Consider the following 24,335-nt stretch of genomic DNA (forward strand, 5'->3'; position numbering starts at 1 on the left):
TTACCACTTTGTTCATTCATTTCCAAGCCAGGCAATACTTGCTAAAACTGATGAGACAAAAGTTTTAAGTGGTGAATTCATAGGGTGATTTCACTTATGCTTTCTGTTTTATGAAATCTTTTAATTTAGCTGCTGATGTGTTCCTTATTTAGGATTTGAATAGCCTTCTAAGAGACTTGCACTTAAATTGCTATTAAAAGTGGAGCTTAGCCGTCAAAGTGACTTGGAACTGGCACTGCTGATGGCAGCAATACTGGAATATTTTTAAAAAGCTGAGCCCTGTCCTTGCTAGTTCACATTCAAAAATGGGATGTAAACACTGCTCTTTTGAAAAAATGACACTTTGATGCAGAGAGCTATCTTTGTCTCATACAACATTGAGGATGCTGCCAACAAAATGATGAACTTTTCTTATGTTTCTCAGGTCTGTGAAATTGGCTAAATACAAAGTGTGCAGGAAATATAGAGTATTGCCTCTTCAAGAGCTGTAGAACTTGTAGGGGCAAATAGCAGTTGACATTCTGTTCATGTGTGTTCTACTTCGGTGTGTAGATCAGCCTGGGTAAGTGTTGCTAGGAAAGCATGCAATGGTAAAGTCATTTTGTCATTTTGCCTGAGGAGACTAGTTTTAGGGAGGATTTTAGCTAGTGTTTTACAGCAAAGGCTTCAGTAAATGGCGTATAAAAGAATCATGCTCCGTTAAATTTGGAAAACTTATTTGTGCAGGTAAGTGCTTTATGGCTGGATTAATGAGTAACTTCTACTTCAATTAGTTGCTGTTCTCCTGCAGCGTAGTACTTGGGCTTCTTTTTCCCTATAAAAACTCTCCTTGTTTTCACTCAGTTATTTAGCACCCCAAGATGCGCATTGCCCCCAGTAAGCTGCAGTTACTCCTGACGGGGATAGTTTGTATTACAGAGTTTCGTGCTGTGCCATCCACTCTTCAGAAAGGTAGGATGAAAATTTCACGTCTAGCTTTAACAGTTTTCTAAGTACTGATGGATTTGTTCTTAGGCAGTGACAAGCATGGCAGTCAGTGCTGAAATAAAGAAGCCACGCTAGTTTCACCCCCTAAGTTTTTGACCCTAGGAGCTCGTAGACCTGGCCACAAGGTAACATTAGAATAATTGGGCTAGTTTTCATTCTTTGCTTTTGTTCCAATCCAAGTCTGTAACTGAAAGTTATTTTTTAATGAGTAATTCTTATGAAACTTTTGTCTGATTCCTTGATGATTCAGAATGAAGAACATTAAATAAAAACGATTTATAATTAAATAAATAAAACTAGATACTCTCAGATTTGCAGCAAGTTAATGAAGGTCATGGTTTAGCGTGTTACCCATGGGCTGCAAACAAAATACAGTGAGTCCTCTCTTCCGTTGTCTTACATCTTAAAATCTAGAGTATTCTTTTTTTTGAACAATTAATGATTGCAGTTGTTCCTGTTTCCTCATGAAGATTTACTGATTTATAGCGAACTGGAATGGAAATCAGAGCTTGGCTGTTTGCATAACCATTTTGCTTCCGTTTTAAATTTGCAGTAGTAAAAAAGGGAAATTTACAGCTTGATTTCCTAAATTCTGCAAATCACTTGTTTTCACTGTAAAAACTCTATTTTGACTGTCAAAACAGATGTGGTATCAAAATCGTCATAATAAGTTGCTCACTTAAGCAGTCCAAAGCAGAGTATTCTGTAGAACGGTATTCTCTTGCTTCAGCGTCCTGCCATGCAGATGGATGTGATGCAGTTTACGTCGAAATCTCTCATCCGACCGGTGAACGACATTGGTCCTGAAGCAGTCTGTAAAGCAGGCAGGAATCTCTTGGGCTTACAAATGCTACGGAGCAGAAGATTTTTAGAGTTTGTAAAAATACAGATAATATAAGCCTGGTATAATATTAATATAAATATTAACTTGTGACTTTTAAACTAATCTTGCATATGTTGGGAAAATAAACCTATTCAATGCTGAAATAAAAAAAGGAAAGTTTTAGATTGTGAATCTGATTTTTTATTATTTTTATTTATTTATTTTTGCCCATTTCCTCAGTACCAAATTCCTTTTGGTAAAACCTAAATCCTATTTTTTTTAAATTTTGTCTCTGTCTCCTCTTTCCCCTTTCCTCACTGTATCTTTGCACATGGGAAAAAGGTGGGTGCACTGAGAATTAGGAAAGAATGAAAGAAATCAGATAAATGAATTGGATCATTTCTAGATAAAGCCTTTTTTATTTAAAAGCTAGGGTAAGTAGAATTGTGTCAGCATTCTTGTGGCAATGTAATCATTTGCATCAGCCATGCTAATCCTGAGGATGATTGCAAAACCCTTTTTACAGGTGTTTTAAGCTGCATTTTACGGTTTGGAGGATTCCACATTTTCCAGACGTGTATACAAGTATTGGTCCTCCATCCTTTGAATACAGCCACCTAGCTGCCAGAACAACAACAAAATGTTCCAAGTTAATGGATGCTAAATTTTTCCCAGTGTACTGTTTAACAGAATTTGTAGTAAAATGTATGAGAGGTGTTTGGCTTCCTTGAGTTTTCATACAGCTTTAAGAAAAAAATAATTGTGGCTGCTGCTGGGTTTGGGAATTGCACTACAAAGAATTCCTCTGTTACAATGTGCTGCTTGGCAGAATTGGTTGCTTGGCTTCTGTCTTTCTTAAAATACTACCAAATGAGTAGTTATCACCACAAATATTTGTTTCTATAAATATACTCCTTTACAAATACATAAATATTATCAGCTTTACTTAGCCATAGTAGATGATAACAATAGTGAGTAAAGAAGAAATAAAGTTGGCCTAGTAGTAGATGTTCTGGAGAAATTCAGCCACTGTTGTTGGTCATCAAGGTCTGTATGTTGTGCATTTTGACCCCGTTTGTCCAAAATATTTTAAGTACAAATGCTGGGTGTAAAGAGATTTCTGAAAGCAATAATGAAACAGTTATTTAGTCCCAAAGTAATTCCAAAATCTGCTTGAAAGAGAATGTTGGCATTCAGAAAGTTCAAGTAAGCATGGACCTAACGAGAACATTAACATATATACACACACACACACACGTATATTTGGTCATGGAAGGTAAAATTTAATATTTGTGATACAATTAAACCAAAAAGTGCTCATTTGGAGAACTTCTGCAAAACAAAGTACATTGCCTTTTTCTTAGCCCAATTTAGCCTTAGTCTGGGCAGTTTGTATTAGGAATTATACGAAGGTTCCTGTTGTGGCAGAGAGATTGCACTGACCTCTGTGCCAGGCCATGCCTTCCAATTCTGTGTTACTAAAAAGTAGAAAAACTTAAATCCAGTCTAAATCTTTCCTTCTTTCCCCCTTTTACTCCTCAGATCCTAAGTGTGGTCAGAAAGTTCAAGAGGCAAAACCATGGAGTTACCTCAACCTTTTCACTCGGATTGTTGGGGGAAACCAGGTGAAACAAGGCTCACATCCATGGCAGGTTTGCACAGGCAAATGTGGTTTTATCTTCACAACAAAGTCCTGACTTTTCATAGAAATGACAGAAGAAGAAAACGGGTATTTTGTACTTGCTGACACTTATGGTGTACTGTTGAGCTCCTCTCTGCTTTTATGAAGAGCAGTGAAGCAGGCAGAGAGGACACGGAACCTGTCCTGCTCTCTAAGAAACCTTTGCTTATCATTTATTATTTTATCATTCTTTCTGAAAGAGCATCTGTAGATTAGTCTGTTGTAAAGAGGCATGGGTGAAACTACTCAAAAATAGAAGGACACCGAAGGACACCACACCCAGCCCCTGACTATTGTCAGGCATCATGGATTTCCAGTGCTCCCAGTGACCTGCAAAGGAAAAATTCTCAACTAACTAGTAACCTTTACAGCGTGCCGAGTACCTCAGTGACTTCGCATTTATTACATGTATGTCGCTTTTGTCCAGGTACCAAGTCACAGCTGACGGGAACAGCAAGGTTTGGGATCTCTTAGATTCAAGGACGATAAGAATGCCATGCAAGTGTGTTTGCTTGAAATGCAGCATGTACTTTAGCTATGTGAATCTTCAGGGAGTACCTGCATGTACCTTCTCCTTTCTTCCTCACATGCAATCAGAGCAGATCTAAAGATTTTCTTTATTTGACATGCCGCATTTATGTGATGCAGGTTTCCTTGAAACGAAGGCAAAAGCATTTCTGTGGAGGCACTATTGTTTCTGCTCAGTGGGTGGTCACGGCAGCTCACTGCGTCTTAGACAGGTATGGATGTGATATTTCAGGAGCAGGCTGCAGGTGCAGAAAAACATTGATCGTAAAAGTGTGTGTGGGGGCTGTAGCATCTTTTTGTGGCGATTACTTACAGGTGCTACCCTTTCATTTGTAACCAATATTTTCATGTTTTAACAGACAGGGAGAAAAAAATAAACCTTTGAACATCTCAAAAATAATTAAGAATAAAATAAACTTACAGGGATTGGTGGACACTGATTTTGGAAGTGTAGGTAAAAATCTGTACCTAACTATAATCATCAGGTGACTGCAATTTTTTTTCTTCAGAGAGGTAGCAACTGGCAGAGTATATGCAATTAAATGGTGAATGGATGTAGTACTGACCTCTTGCATGCTGATGATTTTCAGCCTTGGTGCTAAATAAAAAAAAAGAGGTCTGTGAATGTTGTACGGAAGGTTTCAGTCCTAATTCTGTGGTGGCTTCACTGAGATTCTAATTCCTTTATAGTTAATACTGAATCTTCATACTAACGGGTCACCTGGAATTATAAATTTGATCTGTATCTGGCATTGTATGTGATCACATCTTGGTCAAATTAGCCAATAACTGCAGGGTTTATTTTAACTACAGAAGGACGGGCGATATCTAAATCAGCATAAAGCCTCCTGACACAAAAGTAGTTCTTCAAGTCTTGTGAATAAATTTGAAGCAGAATAAAAAGTTTATAATGATTGCTTTTGTGTTTCCTTGCTGCACATCTGATCTGGTACTAGGAGCCCTAAAGCAGGATTCACTGTGTTTTTAAGGTGTAAACTGAGAATGCTAGAGAAGTGGTCTTATTTTTTCTGTACTTTCCTATGTCCAAATCTTCCCTCCTCCTTCAAAAAGCAGTGTGACTGAACATTTTTAAACACAGTAAGAGGACCTGGTTCCTTAATGGACCACCAAACCACAGTCAGGAGTGTAGCTAAATCATCTTTCTTCTCAGCCCTTTCCATCTCCCATTTTCTATTGTGGGACATACTCAGCTCTTGCTGACTGTACGTATTAAGTGCTTTAAAATCTGAAGATGAAAGGTATTAGGTATCAGTAGTAATAACTTTTCTGTTTAAAAACAACTATATATTTCCTTTCATTTTGAAGATTCCGTAGCTGAACTTTTATTTTTCTATTCTACAGGAACCTACTCCAGTACTTGAATGTCACTGCAGGAGAGCATGATTTGAGGATCAGGGAGAATGGCGAGCAGACACTCCCTGTTAAATATATCATTAAGCATCCAAACTTCGACCCCAGAAGGCCGATGAACTATGACGTTGCCCTTCTGAAGCTGGATGGAGCCTTCAACTTCAGTAAGGCCGTAGTTATCTGTGATCTTTTTCAGTGGGGAAGGTAAGGCCTTTGTTTCTCCCACATGCTGTGAAAAGTCTTGAAACTCAGTTTAAACCCATTTCCCAGCTGTCAGATTACACCACTAAAAATCTCCAGGGTATTTTGCAACTGAAGTATTTAAAATACCAGAGGTAAGTCAGAAAAATTTATCGGTTGAATTAAAAGGTCTTCTTCAGACTTAATACTCCCTTGAAGAAAAAGGTGTTGTTCTTTGTATGCAGGGGATTGAAATTTGACCAAACAGGGGTGATTATTTTTTATCTAAGGTGTAGTGGAGACTTCTGCCTCTGGTGAACAGTAAAGCTAGTCAAAGGCAGACCAGAGCTCAGAGCGTACCGCAGTACGGTCTGTACCTTACTCACACCCCCTCTGCTATTTGCCCTCTTTCCCGTCCTGCAGACTGCAGAAAGGAGCACAGGATCGTCTTCGGTCGTGTCCGAATGGTCCATCTGGGGGCTGTAAGGGGAAAGGGAAGGTGAGGGGAGGACGGCCGGTAGTACCCTGTTTCCCGGCCTGTGAGCCAGCCGTTTCTCAGCTGTACGCTGACTTTGCCTTACGGTCAGGTTTTCCGAAAGGCTACTTCACGTCAGTTTTACGTAATATTGAGGTGCATACACTTTGCTCTTCCAAAGGCTCCAGCTCACGTCACTAGGTGGCTCCTTCTTTGCCACCGCAAAGGTGAGTGACTGCTTTTTCTAGTGGAAGTTTGTATCATGATAGCAGCTAAGTTCAAGCTGAATGGCAAGGCCTGAGCTGAAGCTTGTGGTGCTCCTGGCTTTCTTTCTCCATTCCAAAACACAACAAAGTGGAGGCAGAGATAAATTGTCAAATGCCAGAGTAATTTTTCAGATGCCACAAAAATAACAATACTTTTTAGTTTTCAAAAAACCTAACTGAGCAAGGAAGCTTTTTGTTGTTGTTGTTCTTCCAAATATTTACCAATAAAATTCATGTCCATGTGTGGCAGGTTCATCAGTTTTGCCAGCATGTCTTCCTGATCCAGGTGAAAAGTTTGAAGCAGGATATATCTGCACTGCTTGTGGTTGGGGCCGTTTAAATGAGAGTAAGCCACTCATTGTTCTTTGACATTTAGGTTTCTCAGTGTCTTATTTCTGAAGCTAAGAGCTTGATTGCATAGGTCATAGAGCAGAAAAAACCATCAACTCGTCATAAGAATTGTAATCTCAAAATGGGATCTTTGCTAGCTTCTATGCCTACCTGTGAATTATCTCAAAATGGATCGCTGCAATATATAGACCTGCATGTCAGTTTTGAAACATTTTTAAATTTATTGAAGTAAAACTGCTTATGTACACAAAACTGGATGTTTATGTAACCATAAAATGGCTTGGAGCAAGTTTACAACTTTTTTTTTTGTGCATTAGCAGTGACATTAAGTTCACCTTTCAGCATTTCTTGTAAGCAATTTTTTTTGTATTTCAGATGGAGTACTCCCTCAGGTCTTATATGAAGTCAATCTACCAATCCTAAACAGTAAGGAGTGTTCAAGAGCGTTATCAACTTTAAAGAAACCCATCCAAGGTGACACTGTAATGTGTGCTGGATTTCCAGATGGAGGAAAAGACGCCTGCCAGGTCAGCTGAACAGGGGGCCCTGTGTACTTACAAGTGTTTCTCAGAAGCTCAAGGCTCTGTGTGCCTAAGTGAATAAATACACTGTAAAATGCGGTATTTGGAGTGTATTTATTTTGATGTGTGAATTCTTTCAAAGGTTCTGTATGGGGCAATGCACTTAATTACATCATTCCGTTTTAATTATTGTATGAGTTGTATGACAGGTTCCTGAGAGCAGTTTTGCAATGCATTCCAGTGCAATAATGCTTGGGGCTTTCTAACTTCGGAACACTTGATAAATTAATTAGTTAATGTTGCTAAGATCCTAAGGAGGAAAGTAGAAAGTGTTGCCTTGGATTACAGGAAGGAAAGGAAGTGACGTGAAGGGTAAGTGATTGTTCCTTGTCATGGGGGTAAAAAACAAAAGCTCCTCACTCCTTTTTACATGCTAAAACACAACAGATGTGCACCCGTGAGGGAATTAGTTTCTCTCTCCCTGTCTTGACAATCCTGACTAAACACAATAAAAAAGAAAGTGCCTTTCTTCACAGTTTTTTTAAAATTGCTATTCCCTATGCTGCAGGTTTGTTAGTATGGCACAAAAGAGAACTCAATAAACTCTTTCAGGCTTGCTCAGTGGTATACATGCACTTTTGGAAGCTGTGGGTTTGTACTTGTTTTTTACAGGGAGACTCAGGAGGCCCTCTTTTATGCCGACGTAAGCATGGTGCCTGGACTCTTGCTGGTGTGATCTCCTGGGGAATGGGATGTGCTCGTGGCTGGATAAGTAATGAGAAGAAGAAACACTACGACAGAGGATCTCCAGGAATATTCACAGACCTCAGTGCGGTGCTTTCCTGGATTCAAGAGAACATGAGTGCTGGTATTAAGTCTCCACAGTAATGTGTCCTTCACTTTTGACAACTCTTCTGTCTCATAATAATATTTCATTTAATTTTATCTTTTCAAGATATAGCACTTATCCCCCCCTCCCCCCATTTTTCCTGGCAAAGCACTATAGCGTTTCACAATGCCTTTAAGTATATGGTACTGATTGGCAGTTGCCAAAAATAAATGGAGAGCATTGTAAATATTTGCTTCTCTTCCACTTTGTCTCCTACTTGGACTATATATGTGTGTGTGTATATTTTTTTCAACTTTAAGAATGGTCCTTTTATCCAACTAGCCAGTTAGCCTGGTATTTTTGTCTTTAAGTGGAAATTCACCAGTTGAAAGTGTCTGAAATTCCATACGCATCTCTTCAAAGTCAGCTAAAACGTGTTGGATCAGACATTTGACTACACGAGGAAAAGGCCTGCTCTCAGAAGTGTTTTTGCTTACTCTGCCCAAAAAGCTACATATGCCCTCCATGCAGGGGAACAGCATGAAAATTATCCATCACTTCCAAAGTCATGGAGCCGGAGATATAGATGACAGTCTATCCAGGGGTGAACTTCACTCAGAACATTAAGAAACTGAATTAATATTTTCTTCCAGTTGGGGCTATTTTCGTTAAAAGGAGATTGTGTTAAGATTTACACAGAGAACTGAAAAACTGAGGGGTGTTTAAGAGGTTTTGCTAGTCAATGATAAGAAAAAAAATTGTGACGGAAAAAAAGATAAAACTTTCCCATTAGAAACCAGCTCCAACTGGTGATTGAAAAAAGAAACCCTCATAATGTCGGAGAAAAATGAAAAGGGTTTAGCTTCTGAAAAATATTTTGGTTTTCAATTAAAAAAAAAAAAGGAGAGAGAGGGAGACAGAGTCTTTTTATTAAAAATTTACTAGTTGGCCCATTTTATTGTCAGGAAAAAATAGTATGATTATCTATTGCAGTAATTCAAGCGTATTGGCTCCAGCGAACAGAAAAAGCAATCTGGTAGGTAAAGTGAAAACACAATTCTCAATTGCAGTGCCCTAGGTTTTGCTTACTCACTCTTTTATACTGTCACACTGGTGCAAAAGATTTTAACTGTAATTGCTGTCAGGCTTAATGTCTCTGTGTCCCTGATGTGATGCTAGCAGTTGGATTCTGCTACCCTTACCTGAAATGTATAGTATTTACTCAACGAGTGCGTATAAAGAGAGTACTGTGCTGCTCAGACTGAGCAGTGGCCTATCAATGTATGATTAAATCTAGAAGTGGCAACAGCAGAATTGTTTACACCAAAGTCAGCATTGCCTGAACTTGCAATTTTGTTTTAATTCTAAGCCTAGTTTATTGTAGGCACTATGTCCCCAAGAAGTATCTGAATTTGCCTTAGTGCTGGCTGTATAAAATTACCACTTCACACGGATAAAAAAAAAGCCTACCTTATGAATACAAAACTACAGTAATTTATTCTTCTTTTTCCACCCCCTTCCCTATCCCTCCTTTATTAGATCTGAAAATGAAAAGCTCCACAGGTGAGTACAGTATTTTTTCAGTACCTTTTATCTGTGTTAGAGCATAAAAAGACCCCCAAAATAGTCTAATATATAATCTATGAAGGAAGAAACATGAAGAAGCTTGACTCATCAAAGCACTTTTAAATGTATACTTTAAATATATACTCTTTTCCTACTGGTTCTGTAAAAAAAAAAAAAAAATTACTTACATAGAATTGTGCTTATGTACTGGTGACTTCAAAAAGGAATTTTCCGTAAGACATCTACATATATAAAAGCCATATTTTTATTGAAATGCAAATAAAATTAATGGGAAAAATGTAGAACAGAACCTCGAGCAATGCATGAAATCTAGTTAGTGAAGTTGATTCTGTATAAAAATATAGATTCTAAATAGAAAGTATGAGGTAAATTAGTAGTACTTTTGTGCAGTCTGTGATGAATCTATTTACTTGTCTGGTGTCTACTTCTATGAATAAAATGCAACTCCCCCCCCATATCTATTTCATATACATTATTGTTGATAAATGTCTTACTGGCTTACCTTGCAAGGAGAAGGAAAGGCAAGAGGAGATAATTTTTGTAAGTAATTGTGTTTCTAGTGACACTTCTCTGGAGAGGAAAGCTTCTGCTTCTTATATTAAAGTGTCTTTAATACCATATCATACTGTTGCAAAAGTGTCCTGCTGTAACATAGCTAAGGACGTTGTTACAAATGGGCTGCAATGAACACTTTTCTTATGTCCTGAGTATGCGTTTTTACTCCCTGAAAAATATTTATACTGAAATCCTCATTTAACAAATAGTTTCTTTAAGGTAAAAAGCAAGCACTGCCATTTTTACAAAATATATGATAGTGCATTGGCAGTGCTTCATTTTTGCTCCCAAATTATGTGTTTTAAAACTGACTTACCATAATCCCAAATAAAAGAGAGAAGAGAGAAGACCCAGCATCAGTCTGTCAGCAGAAACAAGGTACAGCTGAGCAATCTTGAGTCTCACAATATTCTCTAGATGTTTGAGCTTTTTGGTGGAACAGATGACTCCGTATGTGCCAAACCTGATTCCTTCTATTTTGTTTTAACTCTACAACACAGCATTTTGTAGCATTCAGGATGGCAAACTCCCTGACAGTGAAGGAGAATTACATTTTCCTGGAAGTCCCAAACAGTTCTATCCAAACCACCAGTAAGTAGACAAAACACAGTCTTTCACCAGAAACTATTCCCCGTACCGGTGTGGTTCTGTTTTTGTTGCACTTTTGTGAACGGGAACTAATTTGTTGTTCCAGATTGTGTGTATGGACTCTCTTTGTACCAGAAGGGAATTATATATTGCTTCGTTTTTCCCACTTCGATATAGAGCCAGAAACATTTTGTGACTATGATTCTTTATCAGTCTATTCAAAAGATGACAGACTTGTTGGTGAGTTGCCGTCCCTTTATTCTTGGAAATAATCTGTCAGCGTACTCTTTCATTCTCACGGCAAGTACACCCTATGAGGACATTGCGGTTGATTGTTTTACTTACGTTTTCATGATGAATACATTGTGACATATGATCTAAAATAAAAGACAAAGAGTGTGGGAGGAGAAAAGAATGGAAAATGCCTGGTAGGGAACTGTGTCAGCATACGACTTTCTGGTGTCAAGGATTTTCAGTTTTTAATAGTGTGCATCTATTTGGGCTAATGGATTAATAGGGAATGTAGAGGATGAATAGGCAATTTCCTTTTCATCCTAAAATTTTTATAGCTAAGTACTAAAAATGGTACATGCAAGTTTTCTCAAGTGACTGAAGACTTCAAACAGTGATTATTCTCTAATATTATATTTCAGGGAAATTCTGCGGAGGAGATCTTCCATTACCTATTTTGATTGGCTCCAATAGTATAACGCTGAAATTCGTTTCTGACAACAAGGATTATGGAACTGGTTTTTCCATGACCTACAAAGCCCTTACACCAGATATTCTTCCTGGTAAGTTTAAGTCTAGTAATATACCTGTCTGCACTCTTGGGTGGTGACCTGAAAATTTTTTTCAGGAGAAAATAAATCAGAGGAAGCTCCTATGATATTTCGACGTGGATGATGTTATGAACAAGGCAAGTGTGGTTAGGCTGCCGTGTGACATTGTGAAGAAACTGGGATGCCCGAAAGAGAGAGGATAGATGCTGTTGAGAGAAGCCCTCCTTTAACTTTGCCTCTTCTCCATCCACTTTATACAAGATCTCATTTCCTTTCCTACTTCCAGAATGTTTTAAAACTCAATATGATTAGTCAAATGAGCAGAATTTCTAGATGAAAGCTGCTTTGCTAGTCCCAAGCATGCTTTCATGGAGGGGCCCTGAGGGAGACAGCTAATGCTACGATACATGTCGTAGAGAATTGCTTTCAGTTTTGCTGTGCAGGGTGGTTCACCATCACTAGGGAGCAGGGCCAAGGGCCATCTGCTGAGTCTGGACAACCCAGTTACAGACAGACACCTGTTGTTCCTGTTTCTGCAGCTTTTCCAGCTAGTTTCATTCCTTTGCAGAGTGTAAGGGCAGAGTGTAGGGAGGAATCCCCTCTGAGGGGCCTTGCCACTGCATAGCCCATCAGGAAGACATGTCCTGTGGTTGTGTTTTTTTTGTCTCCACTTTCCTCTCCAAAGAAAGTTGGCAAATGTTCTTCTGACATGCCTGTGTCCCGCTCTTCTATCACCCCACACAGGTACCTGTGCCTGCAGTGCACTACCTGTAGCCAAGGGGGAATGCTATAGTCACGAGTTGAATTGCTCTTCTGCCTGGGAACAGATTAAAATTTTTCTTTGCATCTTTTCCAGACAGGAGGATTTGGCTTGCTGCTCTTGTCCTGTTCACTTTCTCAGCTGTGTGAAAGCACCACAAGAGTTTTTCTGGATTTAAATTTTTTTTCTGTGAATGATTTAATAGGAAATCACAGTGCCTCCATTTTTGTTTTCCTGGTTTTCCAGATTCTGGCTGTGAGTCCTTAGCTGTCCTTTTTGAAGAAGGAGTGTTACAAAGTATGCATTATCCAGAGTGCTACAGCAACACGGCAGAATGTCAATGGATTATTTGTGCACCAGAGGACCATGTAATCAAGGTATAATATGAGCCCTTCTTGTGTCTACAGAATGGAAGTGGGCACCATTGAGTTAACAAGAAATTATGCAGCTAAGGACAAGCAGGATCAAGCAACATAAGCTTGAATAATGCTGCTGGATGCAGTTAAGAGAAATCACTTTCCATCCCAAAAGCCAGATAGGTTTTGATTTCTCCTTTAGGTTATAGTAAAATAGGATTTCCTGGTTTAATTTTTATGATGACAGATTCTTCTAGCAAATGTAATATGCTATGTATCACCTGTGAGAGGTCTGAATGTCACAGAAACCAAACCCTAAAGGAATCATTGAGAATACTAAAGACCCTATTATAGATCTTTGAATTTTTTCTGTGTGAATTTAACAACAAGGTTCAATTTTTCATTTTTTTATTTAAAGCTTACATACCAGTCTTTTGAAGTAGAAGAGAGTGAAGATTGCTCTTATGATGCAGTGACTGTGTATGAAGATGTGGGAAAAGAGGAGGAAATTGGTTTGACTTTTGATTTTTGAGATATTTTGGGGATGACCTATTTCTTTTATGACTTTCACTAGCCCTGTTATTCAGTCTAAAATCAAGTTTGCCTCTAGAGTCTCGGGTGATATTATAGGTTCAGTACCTTGAAAAATACTTGCAGGTATTGCTACTTCTGTTCCACTTACAGAGGCAAAACCACATTGAACAGAACAGTTCTGTGTATTTAAACTCTATATGAAATGCAGTTCTGAATTCATGTAAAGGAAGAAAAGGGCATAACACAATAATTTGTTTTTATAGTAACGATCAGACACAGAAAGCACCCAAGAGGTCTCCTTTTCAGAGTCCAGTTGTTCTTCACTCCAGATGAGCATTCATGTAATTCTTGCCACCTTGCTGGAGATTCCCCTGGTTTACATTGAACGAGCGGAAGACCTGTCCCAATCAACCGATTTCAGCACTTGCTTGATGCCGGTGCTTAGATTAGCACTAGTAGATGCTAGTGCTGAAACACTAACAAGAGGAAATCAGGTTTCCAGTATGTTCTGTACATAATGGCAACCTATGAGTGTGAGTGCTGCAATAGACTCTTGTGAAATAATGCAAGAGTCTCCTTGTTCTTATGAGATAATTACTGAACAAGGACAGACTGTCAGGAATAATAGAACAGTCCTTCAGCCTCAGTCTGCTTATCTCTGCTCCTCCCTTGGGCATAGTTATTTTTTACCCTCTCTTGTGAGAGCTGGAATACATAGAATTTGGATACCCGCTGTTGAAAGAGATAAGGATGAAAAAGTACATGTTAATCTGCAGTGAACCTTTGCTTTCTCATCTTTAGCTAAGTCTTGTGGATTTGCCCTACCAGCACCTGTTCTAAGCTCCTCTGCTATGATGCTGGTTGTTTTTCACTCTGATGAAACAGAGACCTTTGGAGGATTCAGAGCTACAATCTCTTTTGTTCATGTAACAGGTAATAGCAGTAACTTGGGAAACTGCCTCTTTGGGGCAGCACAAAGGGCTCTTGTGAATCTGGCTATTCAGAATTATTTTGCTCTAGGAGATTCTCATCTAACAAATTGTTTCAGTGAAAAAACTGTATTGTGAACCTATTGAGGCATTAAACAAAGTGCGTATTGAGTGGGTGAAGAGAAACAATGAATCTACCCAAAACTTCAGAGTTTTATTTTGCGTAAGAGTATTTTGGTGCATTTTAAATGGCACTTTACTACCACGTGAAGATGTAATAGCACAGATCCCTACTGTAGAAATCTATTCCTTCTACAAAAATTATAATAAAGGAAATAAAAGTGATTTTTGTAATAAAAATATCACTCAAGACAGCCTGCTAACACATTTGCTATTTTCGTTTGCTAGATTTAGATACTTTGGATTCAACTAGTGAAGAAGAATTTGAAGATATGGATATGACTGAAGAAGAAATACAGATTACAACAGGTAAGCCACCCTGAGTTATATTTTCCTCATGGGGCTAGGGAGTACCTTTTGGACTACGATTTAAATGGTGTTTTATCCAAATATTTAAGGGATGCAGTTATCACGGAATTTTTCATTAAGATATTTTGAGGAAATAAAAAGATGAAGAGTAACACTTCTATGCTTTGGCTTTAGAATAGCAGAACCTAATCTTTCTTGTTTCCTTCATCTTGTTAAGTCATTTACAGCAATGCAATGACATTATTTCAGCTTGTATGTCAGTTTACACCTACTTGCTTTGGTGAAAATAATTACAAATTGTACAGGGTAGTTGAAAATAATAACCAGCAGTTTAGAACTCCCCTTTTTCCCTCCAGTACTTTATGGGGAATGGGAGGGGAGTCCACATTCATTGTAGGTTTGAGGCTCAAACTTTTGAAGGTAAGAAGTTGCTTTCATCTTGGTGAAGCTCGTTTTTGCTAAGATCATCTCCTCATGCTGTCTCTGAACATTTGGATCCTTTGAGGGAAGTTGAAAGATTTAGCAAAAAAGGGGAAGGGGGAAGCTTGAGAAGCTATGGGGTAGCTCTTCTTGGGACATCAGTGCTTTCTGTTTCAGATGATATTTGTGGAATGCCTTCAAATCAGCCCAGGTTCATCTTCAGTAGGATAATTGGAGGTGAAGAAGCTGTACCATACTCATGGCCTTGGCAGGTCAGTGTACAAATTTCAGATGAGCATATCTGTGGAGGAGCAGTTCTTGCCAAAGAATGGGTTGTCACAGCTGCTCACTGCTTTAATTCTAAGTAAGTACACTGGGATGAACCTTTCTCTGGGAATGTCTGTAATTGCATGGTGCGTCTCTGCAGCTTGGTGGTTCTGCCCAGGGTGGCTGACATGGTTTTGGTTACCACCTACTTACAGCTCACACTGGATTCTTTTGCTCCACACACATGTACTAAGATCATAGTGGCTACTAAGGAAGTAAGTAGCCTACTCCTGTAGGCTTGGTTTTCATTCAGATCAGTTTTCAGAAGAGATGACAAGATACTAAGTCCCTTGTCGTCCATCGCTTACTCTTAGGTAACTTCTTTGTGTTTGGGTCATTTACAGAGCACGTGTTCATCCAGGTAGAATCAACCTATGAAAAAAATTTTTAAATTACTGAATTTGTGTAGATTTTGGAGAACATACAGGAGGCTTTTGTGCACAGGGTTGATGCCATTCCCTTATTAAGAACCTATCAATCTGTTAAATCAGATTACATGGAAATTTTTCTGTCTTTATTGAGAGGAGACGAAAGGATAGTCCATGTGACTTTTGGACTCTTTAAAATACTTTCTAAACTGCAATTTGTTTATTCATCTCTTAGGCTGAACACTACCTGTTTTGAAGTTCAAATTAATCACAAGTACATTAATTTAAAATTCACATACATTGGGTCATTAAAATATTTTTTTAAAATCCTCCCAGGATTGCTGATGATTAGGTATTCTGGCCTGTTTTCAAATGAAGTTGCAATTACTTGAAAATGAGGGTAAGCTTTCAAAAGCCCCGAATGCCCAAGATGCTTAGACATCTATACTCTCCATTTCTTTGATTTTCTTCCCCACCCCCACAAAACTGGGGATCTGAAATGCAAGTGCTGTTTTGAATTTTGGACTTTGGCTTCTAAGTTTCTAAATATTAGTTTGTAAAATTTTATGTCAGGAGTATCATTGCGCTGTGTTGAAGGTACTGCTTTAAGAGCAGTATTAAGGAGGAATTCTCTATTGTATGTTCCCATCACATCAGAATTTGCATACGTGGCTTAATGATTCTACACAACTGATTTCATCAGGGAGTTATGACAGGTTTTCAGGCAGTGAGAGGGTTTGGTTAAGAAACCAAAGGGTGAAATGAAATGTTTCTGTTGCATTTCTTTGTCATTTGATAGGTAGTAATGTTTTAGAGGTCACCCATTTTTTCAGTAAGAAGGTAGGGACCAGCACTGTCCCCGGATGATGTGGGCCATGCAGCCCTTGTGTTCTGCACCAGGCACCCCCAAGTCCTTATAAAAGTGACCTTTCTCTCGGTTCGCTGTGTTTGAGAGATCCTACTGCCTCCTCATGAGAATATTTCATGCTCCCTAGAAGTCAGTGGGAAGATTTCCATAGATTTGTATGGGAGTATGGGCCTCAGGAGTTGTTGGCCCAGGAATATGTAGGGGCCTAGTGTCTATTTTGGGTGGAGGAGGTTTTAAGATTCACAGGTTTCAAGAATGCTGTTATACCAGCCTGAGAATTATCCTTTTTTTCAGGGAACTGTACAGAGGGTTATGGATGGTGGTAACGGGACTTCATGATCTTGCAGAGCAAGAATACAGACAGGTACTATAAGCTCTGCTTAATAATAAAATATAAATCAATCTTGGAAAATAGTTTTTAATGTAAATGCGTCTCCCAAATTGTTCATGATGCAGCAGTCTAACAGCTGGCATGCTGACCTTAATCTGCAGTTACACAACAGGTTTTGTGTGACTGTCAGAGAAATTTTATCAACACAGATCTGTGCCTTCACCAGTAATGAACTCCAAAGCTCAGTATCCTGGAGGATGTGTGAGTGAGGAGTGTATTGTCTCTAAATTCCCTGGTGACTATTACCAAGACAGAAATAATTGGGGCACAGCTTTCCACTTTGCTCAGACTGGACAAATGTTTTTCCAAGACCCTTTTCCTACACTTGCTGGATGGAGTCTCCTGCACATTCCCTGATCCATGTCCAAGAGGCATAATCTTGACTTGCTAACGTAAGAAAGCTGGTGGCTTCAGCAGCTGCTTTTAAATGTTTCCTCCTCTTAGCGCATCTTGCATATGGCCTGAAATTTTATAAACCCAAAGTTACTTAAAGACTGAAATTCCCAAGGCATTCAGAAAATGTCAATGTCCTTGCTTTCCTAGAAAAGGTCAGTAAAGCAGTATATTATACATCCAAGTTTTAACAAGACCACTATGGACTCTGATATCGCCTTACTGCAACTGGCCGAGCCCTTGGAATTCAACCACTATGTGCGCCCAGTGTGCCTCCCTGCCAAGGAGGAGGCAGTTCAGCCCTCGAGGGTGTGTGTTGTCACAGGATGGGGTGCACATGAAGAAGGTATGCAGTCTTTGCTATTTTGAAGGTTGAGCATGCTGTAGCTGTGTTTTAAATACTATGTTCTGTGTTGTAACATTCATTCTGCTTATACATTAGTTGCTGGAGAACAGACGTGTTAAAAAGTTTTCACTTGTGTAAGCTCAGCTAGACATGCAGGGAAATGGGTGGGAGGAAAGAAATCAGATAATTTAGATGGAGACCATTTGAAAAGGGGAAGAGTGAAGCTTCTTTCTGGAATCACTAATTCATGCCTCTACTGGTTTCTGAGATGTCTTTTACTTTAAGACAGAGAAAAGGGGAAAAAACTGCATCAGCTGGAAGTCCCCATCCTGGTGCTTGGCACATGTCAGAGCTACTACATAAATCTTCCCAGTAAAGTGACCCAGAGGATGATCTGTGCTGGATTCCCTCTGGAAGAAGGCAAGGACTCGTGCACAGTAAGTTGCGCTCACCACCTTTGCCTTCTGACACTTGGGGTGTGGCCAGATGGGTTCTGAAAAGGGGAGTATTAAAACCTCACTAAGAGCTGTTTTCTTGCAAACAGGTGGTAGGTGATTTACAGTGAAAGACTCCTCACTAGTAGGATTTTAATTACTCCTATTGCAAAAAGAGGTACTTCCCTTGAACAAAGGTTATTTCTTTCTCTGCCTTTTAAAAACAGAAGCCCCCAAACACATGAGCAGCTGGGACCTCTCGTAGCTAAACTGATACTTTAAAAACACGTTAGCTCATAACAAGATTCCTTTGTCCTTGTGCAGGGTGATTCTGGTGGCCCATTAGTTTGTCCTTCAGAAGACAACTCGGGATTTTACACCCTTCATGGAATCACTAGCTGGGGCTTGGGATGTGGAAGGAAGAGCTACCCAGGAGTATACACAAATGTTGGTGTTTTTGTTGACTGGATCAAGCAGAGTGTTAATAGTAGTGGTATGTATGGAAAAAACAATTAAATGAATCCTTTTGCTGTCGCTAGATGCTTAATTTGAGGTCTCTTCCAGGGTGCCATTTTTATATTTGGGTGTCCAGCACTTCCTGAAATCTTGGCTGTTTAAAATACCCCTAGCTTGAATGCCCAGAAACAGACAAATCTAAATCAGTAGTCGCTTCTGAAAATCTTATTTCTTCTGGATGTTTTATTCCCCTCTCTATTGCACTTCTCGTATTGATGAATGTCTTCCTTACTGCTGCTTTGCTGCTTTGTTTCTCAGGGTTGGGAGGAGGTTGGGAGGCGTGAACAGACACACGATGACAGCTGAGTCCACTTCGACAAGTTTACAGCCTGCCTTTGATGATCTTTGAAAAGTTTACTCTGTTTTATTTTTCTCCTTTTTGTAGATCTCCCCATTTTTGTGGTGTGACTGTCAAAGCGGTTCTGATGGACCACATTGTAAAACACTTCCAAAGCACAAATGTCATTGAAAGCAAACTTTGGTGAGAGCGTGTTAGTTCATGATTGGTGAACAGCTTCCAAAGTAGCTGATGATTACCCTGGTGAATTTACTGCTAATTTACCTGAATTGAGACTTTGGCTTTACATGTGTGTGCTTGGGACAGACACAAGTTACTTGCAGGCTTCTGACACTCTGTTAATCTATCTTAGAAGGAAAGAGAGGGAAAATAAGCCACCATACGCCAAGCATGTCCTTGAATGTAGTACTGGAGAGCATAAAAATACTGCAGAAATGAGATGAAGTAAGTGCCTGTGTAAAACATCTGAAGGGGCAGTCAGTCATACTTCCGTTAAGGTCAATGGGAGTGTTACGTCTGGCTCTGAGAGGACCTAGGCAGTGGCAGTAGTAGTGCATCGCTGAGGAGCAGAAGAACATTGTCTAGTCATTAGTGATGTGAATCAATGCAATTGCTGGGAGAAGGATATTTTTAATACAGTTCCCGTTTTAACAAATTGTGTGTTGTTTAAACAGATAGAAGTGTTTGAAAAGACAGGTGTTACAGGCCGAGGGCTTTTGGCACCATGCAAGAACTGACAGCTATCCTAATTAATCTATACATGTAATTAAAGAGGTACTGTGTAATCCACACACTGCAAACTGAGCACATCTACTTGTAAACAGCAGTTTGTTTAATGCCCAAATGGCTGCTTACACAAGAAGTTGTGATGGCAAGTGCCAATTAGCTTTGCAGACTGTTCTGTGCAGTCTTAGTGTTTAGAAACTAGATCAGTATGATAGTATAATAGGTAACACAAGTATAATCCTTCTTTGACTCAATGATCTGGAAAATAAATAGAAAGTAAGAAAGAGATCTCATTTTGTTTCTGTTGATATTAATGGCAAAATCTTTAGAGATGTGTTTCCCATACATGCATTTGATGCCAGTAACCCTGCTTTTTTAATGACATTTGTTTAGAACTTCTGATTTTTTTAAAGATATAATTTTATTCTGTAGCTGGGGAAAAAAATAATCTCTCTACCTTTATTCCCAAATGAGTATGGTAAACATTTTTCACCAGTTTCTTCTCTTCACTGTAAAGTTTTAGGCAAAAGCCCACAAAATAATCTGGAGCATGAGCTTTCTGTGAAACTATGAAAATACTTCATGGTGGAAGGACTATGGACAAATTCAGACTAAGTGTAAGGCACAGCTGTATTACATTATTGATAGAGTATGCTTGCTCTATCTTTGATAAGCTCATTGAAGTGGTCTTCGGAGATCAATGGAGGGAAAATATCCTTTGTAATTTTTCATTATGGAAGTCTGTTGATGTTCAGTTATGGTGGAAGTTGCTATTAGCTAACTATATCAGTTTAACTGTGCTGGGAGCAGATGTGTCTAATCACTCGGTTGCTATTCTGTTTTGCTTAACAGGAACAAGATGACTTAAAATACCTGTAAAGTTTTTATCTGCTTATTAATCTAATACAAGGATATCAAGTGGGTGTGTTCAGAAAAATAAAAAGGTGGGGGGAGAACTACAGGTGGCATCAGCTGTGCTAAGCCCTATTGAATGCAGTGGTTATATGCTGATAAATTGATATCTCTTTAAAAAATTCCTTTCATATATTCGGAATGCTATCTGATATTATTTGTATTTGATTTGATTGTTAGGGTACTTACTTTTTGCTTGACTGCATGATGTTGACCTTTTGTGTTTCTCCTAGTATGGTTTTACAAGTAGTCTAGTTTTGCTTTTGTTTGTTGCATCTTTTTAGTCTATTGTAAGCTGCCAGTATCTTTTAGCAATAATGTGAACTGTTTCGTGATGCAAATGAAATCTGATTCTAAAAAAATAAAAAATTACTTTCAATGGAGTTCATGTAATGGGATTGTATTTTAGGTTTTACAAAATTTGTATGAAGTCCACTTTAATTCTTGACAGTTTTATGAGACTTTCCTGAACCCTGCAGTCAAAAGGTAGGATACTAGTAGCCTACCTGAGTACTGAGGTAGGCTCAGGTTCCCTGCATGCTTAAAATCTGGATATAAACCTTCTTCTGTTGGCGTGTAAGTAAAAATATCTTCTTTGTAACATTTTATGGAAGCAAATGAAGGCTCATTGCATTGTTCATTGGCACTGAGCTAAATATTTAGAATAAAAGTCTACGTCCAAAAATATCTTGTTCTGACCTTTGGTTAACATGAGCATCTGTGGCCCTAAGTCTTCCTGCTTAGCTCTGAAATGGTAGTCCTGCTCTGTACGTGTGCGTGGGCACACATGCTGGGAGCCCATCCATATTGCCAACGATGCACCTAGGTAGCCTTTGCAGGAGTGGTTATGAGAGCATTTTTGTAACTTTTGTTGGAAAGGGGAGATCTTCATCAGAAAACAGAAAGTATATGTTCATTGTTAAAGCATGTCTGGCAGTAGTACAGAAGAGGAAGCAGTTGTTGTCTGAAATCTGGGTTCTGGCTATATAGCCTGACAAAAGATGTTAAAAACATTGTTGATCTCTGACTCTATGGCATTACCTCTGTGAATTCTTGGTTTAGAATTCTTTTACTTTGCCATCTCCTCCTTTTCCAGCCTAGGACAGCATAGTGGCTTACTGCATCGTACTGTTCTTGGTTGCTTGCGCTCCTGTGCCCTCCCTGATGAAGCCAGAGGAGCGACAGCACAGCAGCATCGTATCCTTCCTTAGATGTACTCTGTCTGGAGGTATGCATGCCATGTATTTCCTGACTCTCTTTTCTTCCACAGTGGGTCTGCCCGAAAGGATCTAACAATCATAGTATTTAGGTGGTACTGTAGAACTGTATTCTCATGTGATCTTCCCAGTTCTCTTCTCTTTTCCCCTAACCTTTTTTCCATTGTACTTTTTGAGGACAAGTGGCACAAGGGCAGTTTTTTTCTCATTTAGGAATCCATTTACTGTCATGTATTGGATGCACAAAAAGACTGTTATTTCTTCATCTGAAGTGACTAGACTTGGTTCTTTGCATGCTTTCAAAACAGTGAATTGAGCAGTAACACCAGAGGAACTGTGGATGTTACATCTGTGTAAGACAGGTTAACAAGAGGAAAGCATTAGGCTTGGTACTTTGAAGAAAAAAAGAGTATTATATAGACCAAGACCCTGCCTTTCGCTCAAAAGAAAAGAAAATAATCGGGAAAAATGCCACAGGAGCATTAGGAATAGTTAATACAGAAAACAAGAAATACCTCTAAATGTTTCTCAAGCTCTACAAAACACCTTACTGGCCTTTCTTTTACTAAAGGCAAGGAAGAGTCCTGTTCTTGAGGGAAGATTAATGCTTCCTATCAATAGTGCAATTCAAAGAACCACTGGTAATTGCATAGCTGTGCAATTATTAGTCATAGTAAAGTAGACAGAAAATCCTGTCTTGAAAATTAAAAAAAATTATCCTTTACTTGTTCCTATTTACCTTCAGGATAAATTCTGGCTGAGAGATCTGAATGTTTCTTGTCTCTATTATTTTTGTTCTGCATTATTCTCCTTGAGTTTTGAGCCTTTTGCCACATGGATGTATGGTAGATCGTTGATGAAAGCAAAATACGTAAAAGTGGCAAAGCCGTACCACTACCATATTGTCAGAAAATAAGAAGTCACAGCACCTCGGTGGGAGAATCTAGCTTTTTTAATGATGGAGAATGGGTCATGCAGCCTGGAGGTCCTGTGCTCGGTTACAATGCTCTGAGGACAGTGGCTCTGTGTGACACTGATGCAAGGAGTTAATTTACTCCAGGAACGGAGCTGTAATATGTAGCATTTTGATAGTGGTTCCCCTGCTTTTGCAGTCAGGTGAGGAAAAGCTAATATTAACAAAAAAAGATAAAAGAGTGTAGTGGGGTATTAATTCTCTGGTCTTCCATTGTCAGTACTTCAGTACCACAGGAGACCGAATGTATTTTTCTTTCAGTCTTTTTACAAGTCACATAAAATACAAGCATTCCAAAAACTAATAAATCAGATTTATTATTGTCTCCTTGTATCACCATCTACAGCTTGGCACACTGTGACATTATTCCTGGCATTCCTTCCTTCCCCATAGGTTTGATCAGTTTGTTTTCTTCCTCCTGACAAAGATGTGTCTGTGTGATATGGGCGTGCTTTTATTTTAGATAAACTATTTTGAACCTTGTGGCATGGGCTTGGACTTCAAAGTCTTGTGTTTTCTTTTGATTGACTTTTGTGTCTGTCACCAGCTTGTGTGCTCCTGTCGTACGCTCTGTAGAGGGAATAATGATACTTAGTTTCTTTTTGGGTTTTTTTAAAGCAATTTGAAGTCCACAGATGTTAAATACTTTGTTAGTGCTGCTTGTCACAAAAGTAAAATTTTGGCCCAGGGGATAGGGAAGAAAGTAGGAAATAATATCTATTCCCCCCGTCACACTAGCTGAAGTTCAGCTTTCTTGCCCCCCCTTTCCCTAGTTACTTGGTCGTTTGCCAGTAGTTTGCAACACAGACCGCGGACTGTACGTACATGCTGTCTGCAGAGAAAGTCACAAATGCAAAGCCAAGCAATCAGCAGCGCCTCTTGCTGGGTGCACTGGCATTGTAACGCGGTCTGTACCCCTAATGTCGGTGCAGCTCTCATGGCCTTTCATTAGGGTTGTACCTATTGCAGACTTGAGGGAGGATGTTTGCCTATGAAAATGAAAGATGCCGTCTTTACCTGTGAACCTTGTATTGTTTTAATGTAAGGTTGCATGCTATTTCTGCCCAGAGGATTTCAACTTTGCTATTTTACAGGGCAGACTGTGACAAACTGGGACTGGACCAGAACTCCGGCATCACTGTTTTCTGTTGGTGAACATGACGGCAACGAGAACTGAGGTAGGAAAATGCAGGGGAGGAAAAGCACTATAGCCAGTGGGTGCCCACCCTGGGTAACTGGATTTTGTGGCTGTTTCCGTCCTCCTGTTTTGTGCAAAGTGGTCTGGTTGCTTGCAGAGGCCCGCAGTGTAAGTGGTGCGCTCCCATCCTGGGGAGCGGGACCTGCCGTCCAAAACGGCCCCGCAGGCCTCCCTGCCAGCGAGATCTGCGCGCAGGACACGTGAAATGCTGATAAACCGCTAAGTGTTCCTCAATAAGCCTGAGCTTTACAAAACAGACGCTTCAAACGGGAATTCGTCTCCTAGGGTAACCTGTTTCAGCCCGGGTTGTGAGAGGAGCGGGCTTCGCGCAGGCGTTACGCGCCTTCTGCAGAGAC

At 39.4% G+C, this 24,335-nt stretch overlaps 2 protein-coding genes across 2 annotated transcripts in view; both read left to right on the plus strand.

Moving 5' to 3' along the window:
- The first annotated feature begins 860 nt into the window (after nucleotides 1-860).
- Nucleotides 861-19,098, plus strand: OVCH2 (ovochymase 2). The gene is made up of 21 exons (XM_009334493.1): nucleotides 861-951; nucleotides 3,353-3,462; nucleotides 4,140-4,231; nucleotides 5,382-5,554; nucleotides 6,562-6,657; nucleotides 7,038-7,189; nucleotides 7,856-8,051; nucleotides 9,552-9,575; nucleotides 10,655-10,745; nucleotides 10,849-10,982; nucleotides 11,396-11,536; nucleotides 12,531-12,661; nucleotides 13,059-13,152; nucleotides 13,976-14,107; nucleotides 14,512-14,592; nucleotides 15,190-15,376; nucleotides 16,870-16,939; nucleotides 17,510-17,705; nucleotides 17,991-18,142; nucleotides 18,464-18,632; nucleotides 19,041-19,098. Exons 1-21 carry the CDS (start codon nucleotides 861-863, stop codon nucleotides 19,061-19,063), a joined length of 2,535 nt encoding a protein of 844 aa, XP_009332768.1. The 3' UTR covers nucleotides 19,064-19,098.
- Nucleotides 19,099-23,938: 4,840 nt separating this feature from the next.
- The window catches only part of LOC103925799 (NADH-cytochrome b5 reductase 2), a 22,037-nt gene continuing 21,640 nt past the window's right edge, over nucleotides 23,939-24,335 (plus strand). The window contains exon 1 of the mRNA XM_009334570.1: nucleotides 23,939-23,959. Coding sequence (XP_009332845.1) covers nucleotides 23,939-23,959 — 21 coding nt within the window. The remainder of the gene's footprint in view (nucleotides 23,960-24,335) is intronic.

The sequence above is a fragment of the Pygoscelis adeliae genome, unplaced genomic scaffold (assembly GCF_000699105.1).
Source record: "Pygoscelis adeliae isolate BGI_AS28 unplaced genomic scaffold, ASM69910v1 Scaffold171, whole genome shotgun sequence".
In the NCBI taxonomy this organism is placed as follows: domain Eukaryota; kingdom Metazoa; phylum Chordata; class Aves; order Sphenisciformes; family Spheniscidae; genus Pygoscelis; species Pygoscelis adeliae.